Here is an 18,839-nt window from a genome sequence, read left to right as displayed (position 1 = left end):
CAATATCATATTGAAACTGCATGAAATTGTCAGTGTATATGGGGCCTGAGGATCAAAATGGAGTGCATCTACACTGTCATTTGATACCACTACAGTTTGATACCACTTTCATTGCCAAGGTTCAATACTATGGAATCCTGTAAGCTGTAGTTTAGTGAGGTACCAGTTTTATTTGGCAGAGAAGGGAAAATAGTTTGTTAAACTACAAATTCCAGGATTCCGTAGCATTGAACCATGACAGTTAAAGTGGTGTCAAGATGCAATAATTCTACAGTTAGTGACATCCTCAGACATATCACCACATGATTCTTCTTATTCATAGCAACTGTCCTCCATTTGCTCACATACAGGAGAACAAGAGCACATACCTTCAACAGAGGGTTGGGGAGTCGGTCTTCATCAATTTCTGGATGAGAAGCAGAGACACATAAGAGAGATAAAAGAGTGAAAAAAAACTATGACATAAAGATGTCGCAATTAACAGATATCATTTTTTTTTTTTTTGCATTCTGTAGATGTGAGAGACTTTGACCAGGAGGAGACAGAAGACAGATTGGGTTCTATTGGTTAGGCCGATGGATGGTTTGGATTATACTAGTAAGAGTTTACATTTTTCAATTGTTTAACAACTACAAGGACATAACTTCCCTCAAGCTAAAAAAGTCCTACTAGGAGCACCTTTGATCTAAATGGTATATTTGCATTTGTGTAGCCAGGTCACGCCCATGTTTGCTTCATGGCCATTGGCTATGCTCTCTTTGGAGGATCATGGGAGAATAATCCAAAAATGTGAACCCCAAGTGTTTTGGCCTACAACTCCCAGAAATGCCAGCCAGTGTACCAGCTGTTAAGATTTCTGGGAGTTGAAGGCCAAAACATCTGGAGACCCACAGGTTGAGAACCACTGATCTAACCTTTCTTGGAAGGGGGTTCCAGAGCCTGGGACCAGGGATAAGCAATGCATCCTTCCCCAGCTTGGCACCCACTATTGAGCTAGGCTACAAGTCCCCCCATCTTCCTGCTGTTGTGTAAAACCAAAAGCCCTATCAGTTCTGATCAATGGCCATGGTTGCTGGGGAATGATAGGTGTTGTCGCCTAACACATCCAAAAGGCGTGACACACCTGAAATGCTGCCTAAATCTAATTGCAGAGTGGCTGAGCATTGCTTTTGTTTACAACAAAAGTAGGCTCTAAGGAATCACCATCAACTGAAAATATTTATCTTTACAAATCAACAGGCATTTCCTGCCAGCTTGTTCAATGCAACTGGGGGAGAAGAGCTGAAAGGCATCTGAATATTAACTGTGATATTAAGATGGCAAATTTATTCTGCGGTTGGGTATGTGTTTATGTGGAAGGGAGGTATCCGTTATAGATAAAGAGCATGGGGGAAAACCAATTTAATCATAGGTGTGCACTACATCTCTGTGTGAAGTCTGCCATCTTCTGATCTGGGCATTGTGCCTGCATTTCTCCAGGGCAAAGAGGTGCTCTTAAGCTGATGAACATATCCCTGTGCCAGAACTCTTAAATGCACAGGTTGAATTTCCAAGGTAGGTGAGAATTAAGAAAATAGAACGTTAATGTCAGCCAGAACTCAGTGCAGCTTCAACTTCATTTCATGCCAGGGCTCTACTGTTCAGCCCGAGAAGCTTCACCTTCAACTCTTGCATAAGGTCCCTGAGGTCTTTGTTGGTTCATTAAAGATGGGAATAACAAACAGACCCAAACTCAGTCATGCTTCCTATTTAAAAAAATTTTTTTTGAATATAATGCATTAAGAGCTGTGGGCCCAAAGGCTGGCAACATTATTCTACCTTCACTCCCATTTTGGCTCTCAGTTCTTTTTTATTATTATTATGAACGTATTAAGATCTGTTTAAAAAAGTGCCAGGCAAAAGAAGAAATAACTACAGATCTAATTTATTAAACTAAGACAGATGGTTATAAATGGAAACATTAACATGTGTTGTGAAATTTGATTCTGAACCTTACTAATTTAATGTAAAACCACAATGTTTTGTGAAGTTCCACATACACAGAACTAAGGCAGCCTTCTCCCCATCCCCAACCCACATCTTAAGCTTTTGCACATGATTATTTAGCGACTTGTGAGGGAAGGGCTAAGGGCAGCATTCAGCTCCATTCCTATAACTGGAAACACAGCAATTGGTATACTCTGGGATGTTTCATAAAGCCATGGAAATGACCTAGGATCCTTGGGCCAGTCGCTGTCTCCCATCTTGATTTACTTCAAAGGATCAGCCGGGAGCAGCGAGGGGCCAGAATGCTCTTGTGGATTTATGAATGCATTACACAATCATAACTGTTTTGTTTTCATGTGCCCTAAATATTCTCTAGTTTAGGGGACACAAACGGACTGAGAGTCCCCAATCACCACTTGTCAGGCAGCAGTCACTGCAATTGATAGGGGTCTGTTCCCATGTTGCTAAGCAGATTGACATTTCCATACCCTTCCCAACCCTGCTTCATAGAGATCATCCACAGGTTGGAGAGGGAATATCATCCAGCAACTTCCCAAGTGATAGGGGAGTAGACCCCTATCAACAAATGATTGGTTCCTGGCATGTGGGGTGAGGATGGGTGGAGATTAGGCCAGGAATTACTGTGTAGCCCCATAACTATGGTGCTTACACATTTGCAACTCCCCAACAATATTTTGGACAAACTTTCTAACTAGAGTTCACAGGAGAGAAAAATGGTACATCAATGTAATAAGGAAGTCCTTCAGAAGGATTTGTCTCCCACAAAGCAAGTTATGGAGTGTTTCAGTACACTGATAATGGACAAGACCCCCACTTCACCCCAATAAGGATTTCAAATATCATAGTTACATTGCAGAAATCACACATACACATGCCTGATTATTCATGTCATCATCAGTTATTTCAATAAATGCCAATGAGACTAGGAATCTTTATTTTAGTCTGTGAGTATTTCAGTCAAATTACTATCAAGGTTAAGAGGTTTTAGTCAGTGGTCCTCAACCTGTGGGTCCCCAGATGTTTTGGCCTACAACTCCCAGAAATCCCAGCCAATTTACCAGCTGTTAGGATTTCTGGGAGTTGAAGGCCAAAACATCTGAGGACCCACAGGTTAAGGACCACTGTTTTAAGTCAATAAAACTATGGATAACTTGGAATGGATGGATGATCTTTTTTGGATCCACATGATCCCACACTACACATCTCATGAATGTTCTTCATCTGTCCCAGCAAACTGAATTCTGAAGTTCTGAACCCATGGGTCTTCCCTGGGATAGATGCGGAAATCAGTAAGCAAATGAAAATGGAAAGGGAAAGAAAAAGAGATTACCAGTGAAGGAGAAACCAAGAGAAAAGGGGTTTCGGTGGGAAGGGGATATTTATTAATTCATAAAGGTTGTTTATTTCTCTCTAAAGTTTGAAACAAGGGCACTGGGATGAGTAAAATCATAAAGAAAATTAATCCTGGTAAGACTCTTAGAATAGTCTGTTGTCATTGTTATGCAATAATTTCTTACATAGGGTTGAATTCTATTTTTGACATAAGCGAAACAGAATCTGATGCATCGACAATGATTTCCTGTTGAGTCATGGCTGACACATACAGAATCTATAATAAACCTCTATAATAAAAATCCTTTTTATTATAGATGCACGTGCTGATCTGGAATGAGTTTTAAAGAGGTGTTGCATTCATATACTTAAAATAATGTCAACACAAGCTGGTGGCTATTCTCAGTGACCCAAACCCTTGGCCAACTCTGATTGACTATGAATCACTCTGCATCATCCTGTTCACAATATGATCTATTATTGACTGGGATCATTCATGTGACTCATCCCAGAAAGATCACGAACTATTTTTTAATGGAGTTGAAGCAGCAGCCAGGCAAAGAAACATGGCAACCAGCATTTTCATATCATCAAAATAAATCATCCTCAAGTGGGGTGGAAGCATCTCCAACCGCAAGCATTTTTACATTTTTGACTGTGAAATGCTAAACAGACTATAAGGGTGAAGTCAAGTGTTTGCCTGTATTCCATACTCTCTGCAAAGGGTGCCGAATTTGGATCATCCCCGTCACCCTGGAAACGTAACAGGCTGTTGCCATGGGAACTAGGATTATGCTGGACCGCCACCATCCCTCTCCTTCAGTCTGGGATCCTAGAAGTTCCCAAATCCGCTCTAACCAAGTTCCAAGGCCCTGTCCTATAGACAGAAATAGGCTGTATAAAAATATTAGAACCTTGGAAGAGTGAAAAGAGAGAGGCTTAACACAAAACTATGGGTTTCAGGAGGGTTGATTTACTGCACAACAAGCACTAGGACAGTGGTTTTCAACCTGTGGGTCCTACAGCTCCCAGAAATCCCAGCCAGTTTTCCAGCTGTTAGGATTTCTGGGAGTTGAACACCAAAACATCTGGGGACCCATAGGTTGAGAACCACTGCACTAGGCCAATGTGTAGGCATACTCCACTATCACCTTCTGTGATTTCACAGATCCTCAGGCTCTCTCAGGCATCTGTTTGAGTTGTCTGCTGTTTTATATATAGGATGACATCTTACTACACCTTGGTATATAATGGGACTTGAACACCCATGGTTTTTACTACTTGGGGTAGGGGGTGGTCTTGGAACCAAACCTCAGTGGATATCAAGGTCTCTCTGTAGCACTTTTGACATACATATTTGCAAACCTTGAGCCAGGCCTGGCAGAACATTTTAAAACTGTGTTATCATTATATTAAGAAACCAGTCAAAGGAAGTAGTATGATGGGAGGTGACAGGATGTCTGATTGAAAGGACACAATGCTTCCCTCCAACTACAGAAGGTGGTTGAGACTGACCACAGTTGTATTTTGACAAGAACATCTTGAGAGCTTAAGCCATGTGTATTGTTAAGACCTGGGGCTTTGGAGTTCCCGGTGGGGCTTTAAGAACTATATGGTGGGGTTCCAGGTATTGTACTTTATATGATCTACCTATTTTTTTCCAAAGAACATTTATTTATTTATTACGGAGATTTCTATGCATTGTTTCTTCAGGACGGATCCAGGGTGGCTCACATATTTAAATATATACAGTAGAGTCTCACTTATCCAACACTCGCTTATCCAACATTCTGGATTATCCAACGCATTTTGTAGTAAATGTTTTCAATACAGTAGAGTCTCACTTATCCAACATAAACGGGCCGGCAGAACGTTGGATAAGCGAATATATTGGATAATAAGGAGAGATTAAGAAAAAGCCTATTAAACATCAAAATAGGTTATGATTTTACAAATTAAGCACCAAAACATCATGTTGTACAACAAATTTGACAGAAAAAGTAGTTCAATACGCAGTAATGTTATGTTGTAATTACTGTATTTACAAAATTAGCACCAAAATATCACGTTATATTGAAAACATTGACTACAAAAATGCGTTGGATAATATAATATAATAATAACTTTATTTTTATACCCCGCTCCATCTCCCCGAAGGGACTCGGGGCGGCTTACATGGCGCCAGGCCCGATAAAACAAACAAAACAGTAACAGTAATAATCCAGAACGTTGGATAAGCGAGTGTTGGATAAGTGAGACTCTACTGTATATTGTGATATTTTGGTGCTAAATTTGTAAATACAATAATTACAACATAACATTACTGCGTATTGAACTACTTTTTCTGTCAAATTTGTTGTATAACATGATGTTTTGTAAAATCACAACCTAATTTGATGTTTAATAGGCTTTTCCTTAATCCCTCCTTATTATCCAACATATTCGCTTATCCAACATTCTGCCGGCCCATTTATGTTGGATAAGTAAGACTCTACTGTACATACAAATAGCTAAAAACCATAAATAAATAATTATTAAAGGTTCAATAGTTCTTATAATCTCCCGGTGGTGCAGCGGATTAAACAGCTGAGCTGCTGAACTTGCTGACTGAAAGGTCGGTGGTTTGAATCTGGGGAGCGGAGTGAGCTCTCGCTGTTAGCCCTAGCTTCTACCAACCTGCCAATTCGAAAACATGCAAATGTGAATAGATCAATAGGTACCACTCACTCCAGTGGGAAGGAAACAGAGCTCCATGAAGTCATGCCAGCCACATGACCTTGGAGGTGTCTACAGACAACGCCGGCTCTTTGGCTTAGAAATAGAGATGAGCACCAACCCCCAGAGTTGGACATGAATGTCAGGGGAAAACCTTTACTTTTACCTAGTCCTTAGATTTTCTCCATATTATTGAACATTAAAAGTTAAAATCAATCTAAAATTCCCAATTCTTCTGTATCACAAGTAGCCTGGCTTATGTAACATGGTTATATGTAAGATCTACCCATTTGTACATTCATCCTTCTGCAACAAACTAGTTGGAAGCAAGTAATCACATTAAGACAAGCAAACAAACCTAACCCTCCCATTGACAAAGCAGCTTCCTCTCTGGGAAAAGTTGAAGGAGTGGATGTGTTGGTTAAAGAGGCCTTGAAGATGTCACAGGCAATATGTAGTCACTGACCACCACAAGTTATTTCTGCAGTGCATTTACAAAGCTTCCTCAAACTCTTCTGCCAAGATCTGTCCTAGTAAAGAAGCATTTGAAGTTGAGCTTTTGAACAGAACAGAGCTGAAAACTAATATGATATTTGTAAAGGCAGTATAGTTGTTTGAGTAGCTCCTCCACGATAGATGGTATTTTAAAAATACCAACGCAATATTTGTAAAGGAAGTAAAGCTGTTTGAGAAGCTCCCTGGAAATAGATAGTATTTTTAAATATTTCAAAAATACCATCTATTGCAAGAGAGCTTCTGAAACAACCTTACTACCATTACAAATATCATATCAGTCTTTGGCCTTTCCCCCCAAAAGCCCAACCTCAAATGTGAAGACTGATTTTATCCTTTGTAAGCATTCCTTGGGAAACAAAAACCCTGTTCATATGTATGCATTGTCTAGAATTTGACATCCTATTATGCTGGTGTTGGGAGGCACTCCCCAAAGCAGCATTCAATATTTATATATGCTGCAATGGTAGCTCTGTATGCTAGAGCACTCTTACTTTTTCTCCCCCATTTCACTAACAAACACATTTTCACCCTACTTTCTGTTGGGTCTCAGTGGAAGAGATGATTTGGAATGCACAAGAAGGAGCGAGGAATTTCTAGGCTTTCAAATTATATCTGCTCCATTTGAAGATCAAACACACCTAGGTGCCTGCTGGCAGAAGAGAAGTGGGAGTCTGGTTTTGTGAGACAATGATGTTTAAAACACACATGTACACACACAGTCTCCTTCCAGTCACAGACAGAGTGTGATACTACTACATATATTGTATATGTGCAGGAGGGCAATACGAGGTGTTTTGTGGAGGATAATAACTTTTGTTTCAGACGTATCGGATACATTAATGAATGCATTTAACTTGTACCCTACTTGCAGTTTTATCAACCCAAACCATGGACTTCATCAGATGGCTGGGGGAAAGCAAGGGAAAGCAGAGGGAACCGTCTTACACCATCTTTCCCCATATTCTTATCGTGCCTTTTCCCATCTTCTCCCCACTTTCCCCCACATTCTGCAGCTTGGTGTTGGATAACATCCGACTCCTGAAGATGGTATTTGGGTGCTGTTTCCATGCACTTAGGAAACGGAACATCACGGAGTCCCACTGGAAGTGCCCTTACGTCGTGTGATGGCCTCCATGGAACTCCATGAAACAGAGCCTGAAGACTGTCTGATGAGATCCTAAGTCAATAGATCTCATGAAACTCAAAATGAATTTTGCATATTTATTTTTATTTGTTACTTATGTACTCTGCCTTTTTTCTCATGAGCTTAAACTGCATATATGCGTCCCTGTTTACTCACTCTACCCTCATAGCAGATCAGGTTGCAAACCAAGGTGACTGGGAGAGAGACATTGGCCCATGATCACAGTATGAGAATCACCACTGGGTGATGACTTAAATCCAAGTCTCAGTCTAACACTAACAAATTTTTTCCTCTCCAAACAGCTTTCCTCATAGATTTTCTTTTGGGGAAAGCTGAGGATAATTGGCACTCATAACTATTCCCATATTGATCCCATGGTTAACTAAAACAAGCACAAAGGATTATTGTTGTCTTTAAATCTGAAGAACCCCTGATGTTAGCACTCTCCTTTTCCCTGCCAGTCCAATAACTGCACAATTGGGACTGCTTGAAAAAAGCTTCTTGCGATCATAGAATAGAGTTGGAGAAGACCAGGTTCTTCAGTTCAACCTCTTTCCATCCAGGAAAAAACAATCAAAGCACTCCTCACAGACTGTCATCCAATATCTGTTTTAAAACTTCCCAAGGAAACTCCACCACACTCTGGGGCAACATATTCCACTGTTAAACAGCTCTTACCATCAAGAAGTTCTTCCTAATATTTAGATGGAATAATTTTTCCTTCAATTTTAATCCATTGCTCCATGACTTAGTTTCTGGAGCAGCAGAAAGCAAGGTTGCTTTCCTTATGACATCCTTTCAAATATTTAAACATGGCTATCATGTCTTCTCTCAATCAGCTCTTCTCCAGCCTAAATATAGCCAGCTTTCTAAGCTGCTTCTCATAGGGCATGACTTCCAGATCATTTTGGTTGACCTCCTTTGAATATGTTCCAGATTATCAATGAAAAGGTAAAGGTAAAGGTTTTCTCCTGACATTAAGTCTAGTTGTGTCCAACTCTGGGGGTTGGTGCTCATCTCCATTTCTAAGCCGAAGAGCCAGCATTGTCTGTAGACACCTCCAAGGTCATGTGGCCGGCATGACTGCATGGAGCGCTGTTACCTTCCTGCCAGAGTGGTACCAGTTGATCTACTCAAATTTGCATGTTTTTGAACTGCTAGGTTGGCTGAAGCTGGGGCTAGCAGCTGGAGCTCACCTCGCTCCCTGGATTCAAACCACTGAGCTATGGTCAACAAGTTCAGCAACTCAGCAGTTTAACCCAATGTGCCACCGGGGGCTCTAGATTATCAATACCTTGTCTTTTATTACATCTCCCAGACGCCCCAATCATCACATATCTTGTTGCCACAGCTTTTGAAGGTTTGTAATCCAAAACCGCAGCTTTTCAGAGCTTTTTAAAATGACTACCCTACACATCACTGTGCCTCCTCTTATGGTTGTAGCCATATAACTCATGCTACCATTGAAAAGGATGCTCACTCAGGATCATCCTAAGTTTCTAGAGGAAGAACCAGATGTTCTGTTGCCTGTTGCTATCCATAACTTCTTCAAATGTGTTTATAATCATACAGTTCTGAAACTCATAGTTTCTGTCAAGTAGAAAGGATTGAATAATTTTGGGTAATGATTATTTGCCTTTCCAGATATGTTAAACTGTAACTTCCATGGTCACCCTGGCTGGGGATCCTGGAAGCTGAAGTCCAATACATTTGGAGGGACAAAGTCATTAGACAACCACATCCTGATCAGAAGCTTATGCCAGTCTAATAAGTAACCATATTTGGTGTCCAAAGATACTAAAAGGAAGAAGCACCAGGAAGCTAAGTTCTCATAAAACCTCGCAAAATAGATAGTCTGCTATGTCCTCTAACAGTCTCTTGGCTGTGCTGTCCAAGGGGATAAGAAATGCTGCCCTACAATTCCCACCCTGCTATAATTTAAATATTAAGACATTCATTACAGCTAGACTTAAACAAAACAACACATGGTTTAAATCACAGAGTTGGAGGCAGATAATGTTTCTATAATCCCCACATTCATCACTCAATTTATTTATGGCACTGTCCCAAAATTGAAATTTTAAAACCCAAGAACTGTAATGGGAAAAAATATATATTTACCAGCCAGACTTCCTCAAATCAAAGGTTTTCCCAGTCCATTTATGTTCTCTTTATCCCCATCTTCTCCAATTAAACAATCATGACTCTTTTTAGGATAACAGCTGCCTTCTTTGAGAAGGAAGAGAAAGCAGTTCACTACTGCAAATGAATCAGCTCACTATGACTTCAAAGGCTGGGAGGAGAACATTTAGCTCATTGGGGCCCCTTCCACACATTACAATATCTGCTTTGAACTGGAATATATGGCAGTGTGGACTCAGATATCCCAGTTCAAAGCAGATATTGTGGGATTTTCCGCCTTGATATTCTGGGTTATATGGCTGTGTGGAAGGGCCCTGGGTCCTACTGTAGCTCCTAGCATTCCTCAACACTGACTATGCTGGATAGGGCTGGTGGGAATTGCCGTCCCAAACAATATCTATAGGGCTAAATGATTCCCAACCATGATCTATTGAAGTGTAGACACAGTAGTATCCTTAAAATGGCCAAAATGCATATACCATCATTGGAAAGTAATCGAGGGAGGAGTGTAGAGGACACCAGTTAACCTGAAATTTTTTGAAAGCAAAACCATTGAAAATCATCTGACCATACAAAATGAGGGCTGAAAATTTAAATAATTCCTACTCTAGTGAGTCATGATCTGTTGAAACCACCTTATATTGTTGCATGGCAAGTGTCATCAATCTCTGCCCTCTGGCCACATGAGTGGCTGGAATTGTAGTCCAACAATATCTGGGGAAACATAGACTCCTGACCCACACTGTAAGCAGATAAAGAAATGTGATGTTGAAGACTTTCATGGTCGGAATCACTGGGTTGCTGTGAGTTTTTCAGGCTGTATGGCCATGTTTCTGGAAAACTCACAGCAACCCAGGCATATGAATATTAAGGTGTTCACAGCAATCTATTTGGCTTGGTTTAAAAATGACTGAAGTCCTACTGCATCTCTAACTCTTGTAAGATAGACTGAGTTATGTCAAACCCAGACACTGTCAAATCATAGTTCTCATTAATCCTATCCAAGTTATCTAACGGTGGCAAGCTCTTGGAGATGTTAGCCAGCTACATCTGGAAGGTCATCATTTTGACTACACCTGTCCCAGTGACCCCTATTCTAGTGGGAATCACTCAATCTCTTTGGATCAGGACTGGGTAACAGGGTAGTGGGTCATACTGAATACGCCAATCTTCATCCACTAGTGCCCATATCCTGGTGTGATGGCAACAAAAGAGGGTTTTGTTATTCCTTAAGATTATGTTTTTTAAAAAATACCTAATTACATATCAAGAGTTTTTTCTCCTTAAAAATGCATCCTCACCCATGACAATTTCAGTAGTAGGGACTTGGTACACACATGACACACATGAACATGAGCACAAAGACAAATATTGGAGATTCAGCTTTCAGGCTGACAAGTTTTCCAGGAGCTGACTAAAGGCACTCAAAAACGATGAAGTGGGACTCTACATTATCCATTCTTTTACTCTCTCTCTCTCTCTCTCTTTTCCTCCCTCCTTTCTCCCCCAGAAGGATGCAAGCACCTGACTGGAAAGTACTTCTGCTGTGCCGTGCAAGAGATGGAGGACCAAAGCCTTCTGTGTCGAGGGATTTAAAAAATAATAATTAAAAGGCACCTCTCCATTGTGTTCCTGAAAGTGTATCACAGCAGCAAAGGAGCGAGGGAATGAGGCAGAACAATTACCAAGAAAATGAGCTGGGTTCACCTGTCAGCTCCAGGGAGCTGCTTAGTCTTGGGATGAAAAGAGCTTTAATTTATTCTGCTAGAGGAATTCATCTGCTTTGCACTGCTACAGGACTAAAAATAATAACCTACCCACCCACTCCTAAATCCCACCAGGTAAATTCTACTGCTCCAATGCAGAGGTGGAAGGCGAAAAGCAGCCCTTCATTGATGTTGTAGGACTACAACTCCCATTATTCCCTACAACTGCTTGTGTTAGCCAGGGTGGTTGGGAGTTGAAATCTACAGACAAGTGAAAGACTGCACTTTGCCTTCCTTTCCAGCTTCAAAAGCATAAAAACATTCAGAATTTTCCTCCGAAGAAGGCCTGCTCAGGCCAGGTTGATTATCTTAGGGCCCTTCCACAAAGCCATATAATCAGAATATGCAGGCAGAATAACCCACAATATCTTCTTTGAACTGGGTTATCTGAGTCCACACTGCCATATATCCCAGTTCAAAGCAGATATTGTGGGATTTTATCCAACTGTGTGGAAGCGGCCTCAGATAACCCATTTTAAAGCATATATTCCAGATTATCTGCCTTGATATTCCGGGTTATATGGCTATGTGAAAGGACCCTTAATCTGTGATGCAAACAGGCCTCTGAAGTATCAGCATGTTTAATGGCACCAGCTCTTGTCTGATTTTATAAGCTAGGCAAGGTGAGCCCTGGTTAGTACTTGGATGGAAGACCACAAACTAATTCTGGGTGTTGTAGACTATGGCCTCTTCTACATTGCCATATAATCCAGATTATCAAAGCAGGTAATCATCATCAGTTTTGAACTGGATTATATGAGTCTACACTGCAATATTATCCAGTTCTAAGCAGATAATCTGGAGTTTAGATGGCAGTGTAGAAGGGACTCTAGAAGTTTGCTCAAGGCTTAGAAAATAGAGAATCAAACATAATAAATAGACACAGGTCCAGAGAGATCCTAAGGGAATGGAAACAACAGTTTCTTGAAAATATACAAACACATCTCAAGCACCCCTACTTTAGGGCAAGGAAATGGGGATGGAGTCTCTAACACTCTATGTTGTTGGGCTTTTAACTCCCATCAGCCAATGCCAGAAATGGTTGGCAATTGGGAGAATTGCATCATTAAAGGCTACCTTGCTGAGAACACTTTCCTTTTAAGAGAAGGGCCAAACCATTTTACAATAGTTTGGTTGAGTACCTTGCTTTCTACAGAAGAATGTCACGCAAGGTGGCTTAATCATTTTTTAAGTGTAAGTGCGTCACTTTTCCACCAGTTCGTTTTTGCTTTGCTTCCAGGCCATCTCTGTACATTTCTTCAACCATCCTCCTCTGAGTTTAATTTCAGTTGGTCTGCCACATTTTCACAAGACTGAACTCAAAAGGGAGCCTAATACTAACTCTCTTCTTCTTACAGGTTTTTATTTCTTGGCCTAATGCATGCTTTGTTTCAACCTCCCTCTACCACAGAGTGCTTTAGGCTCCTATTACACTGCCATATAAAATCCAGATTGTCTGGATTATCTCATATAATCCTATTCAAAGTAGAAAATGTGGGTCATCTGCTTTGATAATCTGAATTATATGGCAGTGTAGATAGAGCCTTATTTCAACTTTTCTCTACCACAGAGTTTCTGGGACTCCTGCCAAGTCCTCAACACAACCAATAAAAAGCTACTAGCAGTAGTAGACCATGATAATTTTATACAAGGTACAGCCTTCATCATCAGTTTTCGTTTTTCCTCCCTCTCCTCCTCAACAAAAAGGCCTCCAATGCTTTAGCTAAGGGCCCTTCCACACAGCCATATAGCCCAGAATATCAAGGCAGAAAATCCCACAATATCTGCTTTAAACTGGGTTATCTGAGTCAGATAATGTGGGGTTTTATTCAGCTGTGTGGAAGGGGCCTATGAGGGATGTCACTCCAACTCCGTGATAAATTGATCACCAATTGTTAAAACTTTTCAATTTCTGCATATTCTTTTTGAAAATGGGGTGACTCTTTATATATTTTCTATGCATTTCATTGAGCCCCCAGATGGAGTAGTGGACTAAGTGACTTGAAGGTTGGGTTGCTGACCTGAAAGCTGCCAGGTTCAAATCCCACCTGGGGAGAGTGTGGATGAGCTCCCTCTATCAGCTCCAGCTCCATGCGGGGACATGAAAGAAACCTCCCACAAGGATGGTAAAAACATCAAAACATCCGGGCGTCCCCTGGGCAACGTCCTTGCAGACGGCCAATTCTCTTACTCCAGAAGCAACTCCGATTGCTCCTGACACGAAAAAAAAATGCATTTCACGAAGTTCATTTTCATTTGTTTAATAAATTTATATCCTGCTGAGCATATATAATGATATACAAAAATATATGAAAACATGAAGACATTAACATGTGAAAGATTAAATCCCTAATGTTCGTTCAGGCTTAAAAAGATTGCATGGCATTCTGTTAGGTATACAGCACCGAAAACTGACATGATCATGTAAAGGTGAATGCTGATGTCGCACAATGCTTATCTGCTCAGCATGAAAGTAGAAGGATATCATTATACAAAAGGAGCTAACTGTATAGCCATTTGCATCATGGGCCCCACTGAACAATGAGGTCCATGGTACAATGGAAACAGTGCAACAAGACATTTGGTATGATGCCTTGATAGATGTGAATGTGCCTTCGAATCACCTAGGCCTATGGTGACCCCACAAATTTCATAAAATTTTCATAGGTAATAAATGTTTTGGGGTAGGTTTGCCAGAACTTCCTCTGAAATATTGCCTACTACAAGACCCATTTTTGCAAGCATTCCATTCAAGTACATGGCTGTTTAGCTTGTAAAATCAGATGAGATATGGTGCTTTTGGCCTGATATCTCTCATAGGAATTCACTAGAAGAAGGGATGCAGCTATGATATTACTGAGTTATGAATTACAGTCTTTGATACAAGATCTGAGATGGCATTTAATTAAGCATATAACATCAGCGACTCAAAATGAAATTAGCAAAGCTCAAACTGGCTTGAGTAAAATGCATCATAGAATCATAGAATCCTAGAGTTGGAAGAGACCTCATGGGCCATCCAGTCCAACCCCCTGCTGAGAAGAAGGAAAATAGCATTCAAAGCACACCTGACAAATGGCCATCCAGCCTCTGTTTAAAAGCCTCCAAAGAACGAGCCTCCACCACACTCCGAGGCAGAGAGTTCCATTGCTGAACAGCTCTCAGAGTTAGGGAGTTCTTCCTAATGTTCGGGTGGAATCTCCTTTCCTGTAATTTGAAACCTAGTCTCCAGAGCAGCAGAAAACAAACTTGCTGTAGTTTGAAGCCATAGTTCACGGTCCTAGTCTTCAGGGCAGCAGAAAACAAACTGGCTCCCTACTCCCTATGACTTCCCCTCACATCTTTATACATGGCCCTCATCATGTCTCCTCTCCGCCTTCTGTTCTGCAGGCTAAACATGCCCAGCTCTTTAAGCCGCTCCTCATAGGGCTTGTTCTCCATACCCTTGATCATTTTAGTCACCCTCCTCTGGACACATCTCTTTAACAAAAGCCATAGCAGAGTTAGTGCATCCTGGTTACCAGAGAGAGATGAACATTTCAATATTCAAGGGCCATTGACACCATAAAGGCTTGCTGTGGGGTTGTCTATTGATGACCATAGAGTAATTAGGAAGGTCTTTAAGAGAGGAACCATCCCAAGCCAATCTATCTGATTTTTTAAAAATAGGGATTATGCAGGGATGTTGCCCTAAATCTAGCTAGCCTACACAGTGGTATGATGGGAAAGCCATGGATCAGAAATACCTGAAGGGTCATATACTCCCCTGCCCATTCTTCCTGGTATGGGAAAATTGCTCTCCTTGCCCAGGACACCCGCTCTCCCCAGCAAACTGATGAACGGTGACATTCTGCTGAGCGCGACAGGCTTCTTAAAAGCAGCCTACCCTGGATGATCAAATATGAATGAGTCACTCCATGGCTCAGATGAATGCTCCTTAATGACACAGCATGTTTCTCGAACCCTCAGAGTTTGGCACTCAAAAGTGGGAAATGAGCAGTGCAGTTAAAGGGGAAACCACATGCTACTCTTTTCTTGGGGAAATATCTTTTCATGTCGACACACTACAGTGAGAATGTTCTTTGAGAAATCTAAAATGGGAACTTTTCACATGAGTAGTCTGGGCCAGGACAAGAAAGAGGATGACCAAGACGAGACAAAGAAGAGTGATAGGTTAGGTAAAGGTTTTCCCCTGACATTAAGTCTAGTCGTGTCCGACTCTGAGGGTTGGTGCTCATCTCCATTTCTAAGCTGAAAAGCCTGCATTATCCATAGATACCTCCAAGGTCATGTGGCTGGCATGACTGCATGGAGTGCTATTACCTTGCTGCTGGAGCGGTACCTATTGATCTACTCACATTTGCATGTTTTTGAACTGCTAGGTTGGCAGAAGCTGGGGCTAACAGTGGGAGCTCACCCCACTCTCTGGATTCGACTCGTCGACCTTTCGGTCAGCAAATTCAGCAGCACAGCGGTTTAACCCACAGTGCCACCAAGGGCTCCAGAAAATACGTGATATATATTCACAAATGGAGCAATAGTACCAAGTCAACCAATTAATTAGATCAGTGCTTCTCAAACTCTGCTCTTCCAGGTGTTTTGGATTAATTGGACAATTACTAACAGTTGACAAACTGACTGAGATTTCTGGGAGCGGAAGTCCAAAGCACCTGGAAGAGCAGAGTTTGAGAAATTAGATTGATGGTAGATTCATAGATGAGACTACTTCTATGTCACCCAATATATTGTTAATTTATATAGGCTCTGTGAAGAGTTTAGGGAAGTTATTTTGTATATTAAAACTCCTAGACTCTCTTTTCCAAGGTATCCTTGGTTGACTACTGAATCTCCAAGATCTAGCCATGTCCTACTGTGAAGGCTATCCCCATTTTTGTGGGGCTGATTCCTTTTAAATACAAATTCTCAAAGCTTTTGGAAACTAGGGTAGCCACCATTTTTATTTCCTACTCTGGTGATGATATAGTCTTTCTTTGATCCAGAAAAGCTCTTCATCTACTTAAGAGGGATGCTATGAGAACAAGAGATATAAATAAGAACCTTTTAGAGAAATGGGTGAGATACCAATGGAAAGATTAGAAGTAAACCATTTTCTGACGCAATGATGATTAGTGGTAATTTTATTCTGGGCTTAATTTGAGAATTTTAAAAGCACTAGCCAAAGTGTGCTTTTGAGGAATGGGTTCAGCACTTTGGATAGCAGCTTTGAAGTCTTGACTAAACCAGAAGCAGAGTCAACACTCATTCAGACAGCCTTTGTGAACTCCAATACTACTCCTGGGAGTTTGACATTATTCAAATCCTGTGATATTCCTGATTTTCCACATCGCATCTCAAAGGCCTCTTTCTGATACTGGAACTTTCTTTTCTGATGGCGTGACTTGCCAGCCATCCCCTGCTCCCAGCATATTTGCCACATCAACAATCTGCCAAGAGAATTTCCTAAAAATTCAGACAGGCAAGGATACAGAGAGTGACACAGGTCAGGCATGCAGTCAATTAACCAGCATGCAAGAAAAGCTGACAAACACAACCTTGGGATTGAGTGTCAAATCCTGTGCAGTCCAGCTGAAGTTGTGTGAGAGTGACAGGAGACTCAGGCAGGAAGGCAACACAAGAAGGCAAACTGAATGCTGACTTGTGATGACCTTCTACACATCCACAGTTGTGAAATGGGGACTTCCTAAGGGCTCGTGTGTGTTCAGATAAACCATTCCTGAGTCTGCTATTTTACAGCCAGAAAGAATTTTCAGACTTCACTGTTTACTTTCTAGGAGTGATCACACTAGATTTATATATAATTGTATACTAGTTTGGGTACCCGGCATTGGCCGAGTTATTTGAAAAAGTCATTTTTTAAAATGTTTACAAAATGCATAAGATTGTGGGTGAACTACAACTCACATCATGCCAGGTTAACTCCATCAGTACTTTGTCTGTCTATGTTGAGCAAGTTTGCTCTAAATACATCATTGGTGAGGTTCAGTGTGCTCTCTGGTTGCAGGATGAACTACAGCTCCCATTGTGGGCCAGCCCCCCTCAATTCCCTTCAGTAGGTTCAGTTGGTCATGGGGGTTCTGTATGCCAAGTTTGGTACAGATCCATCATCAGTGATGGTCACAGTGTCTCTGGATGTCAGTGAACTACAACTTCCAGAAAGGAGGGTCAGTTCCTCCAAACCCCTCCAGTATATTCGGTTGGTCATGGGGCTTCTGTGTGTCAAGTTTGGTCCAGATCCATCATCAGTGATGGTCACAGTGTCTCTGGATGTCAGTGAACTATAACTTCCAGAAAGGAGGTTCAGTTCCTCCAAACCCCTCCAGTATATTCAGTTAGTCATGGGGCTTCTGTGTGCCAAATTTGATCCGGGTCCATCGTCGGTGGAGTTCACAGTTTCTCTGGTTATAGGTGAACCACAACTCCCAGAAATCGAGGACTATCCCTCCCAAACCCTTCCAGTATTCAAATGTGGGTGTATCAGGCTCTGTGCATCGTCGTTTGAGTTCACGTGCTCTCTGGATTTAGGTGAACTACAACTCCCCCAAATCAAGGTAAATTCCTCCCAAAGCCCTGTAGGTCATGGGAGTTCTGTGTGCTAAATGTGGTCCAAGTTTATTGTCATGGGGAGGGGGAGGGTCACAGTGCTCTGTCTTGATGCAGAGTGAACTACAACTTCCATCATGTTGAGGTAGTCCCCCAAACCTTTCCAGTATGTTCAGTTGCTGATCAATTCTGCTCTGTTTGCTGTGCACCATAGAACAGAATAGGAAAGGGTTATGGGAGAGGCAGTGGGTGGGGTCATTCAAATTCCACACCAATGGAGAGAGAAAGGAACACTGGGATGCCTGTGGTAGAGGAGAAACAGAAAATTTTGGCTGAAACGTCTCCATATTAAAGCCTTCACTTGGATGGTAGGCAGGATGATGTTTGTGGAGGACATTGGCAGGGCTCTTGGGCATGTTCATGATGTTCACTATAACCTGCAATGTCATTGGAGGAAGTGCATTTGGTGGCTCCTCTACACTGGGAGTTATAGCTATTTATGGAAGTAGGAGCTTGTCTGTCTAATGGACACCCCAGCCACATACATAAATACATATTTTTACTGTATTTCCCTGAAAATAAGACTGGGTATTATATTAATATTTCCTCCAAAATTAGGGCTTAATTTCAGGGGATGTCTTATTTTTTTCATGTAC

The 18,839-nt window shown here is 41.4% G+C and overlaps 1 protein-coding gene across 2 annotated transcripts in view; it reads right to left on the bottom strand.

The window, feature by feature from the left end:
* The window catches only part of ppp1r1a (protein phosphatase 1 regulatory inhibitor subunit 1A), a 185,286-nt gene that overhangs the window by 31,466 nt on the left and 134,981 nt on the right, over positions 1 to 18,839 (bottom strand). For both annotated transcript variants that reach the window (XM_062971066.1, XM_008116424.3), the window contains one exon: positions 369 to 406. In XM_062971066.1, the coding sequence (XP_062827136.1) occupies positions 369 to 406 (38 nt within the window). The remainder of the gene's footprint in view (positions 1 to 368; positions 407 to 18,839) is intronic.

This window comes from Anolis carolinensis, chromosome 2 (assembly GCF_035594765.1).
Source record: "Anolis carolinensis isolate JA03-04 chromosome 2, rAnoCar3.1.pri, whole genome shotgun sequence".
Classification (NCBI taxonomy): domain Eukaryota; kingdom Metazoa; phylum Chordata; class Lepidosauria; order Squamata; family Dactyloidae; genus Anolis; species Anolis carolinensis.
This window is presented reverse-complemented; position numbering and strand designations above follow the sequence as displayed.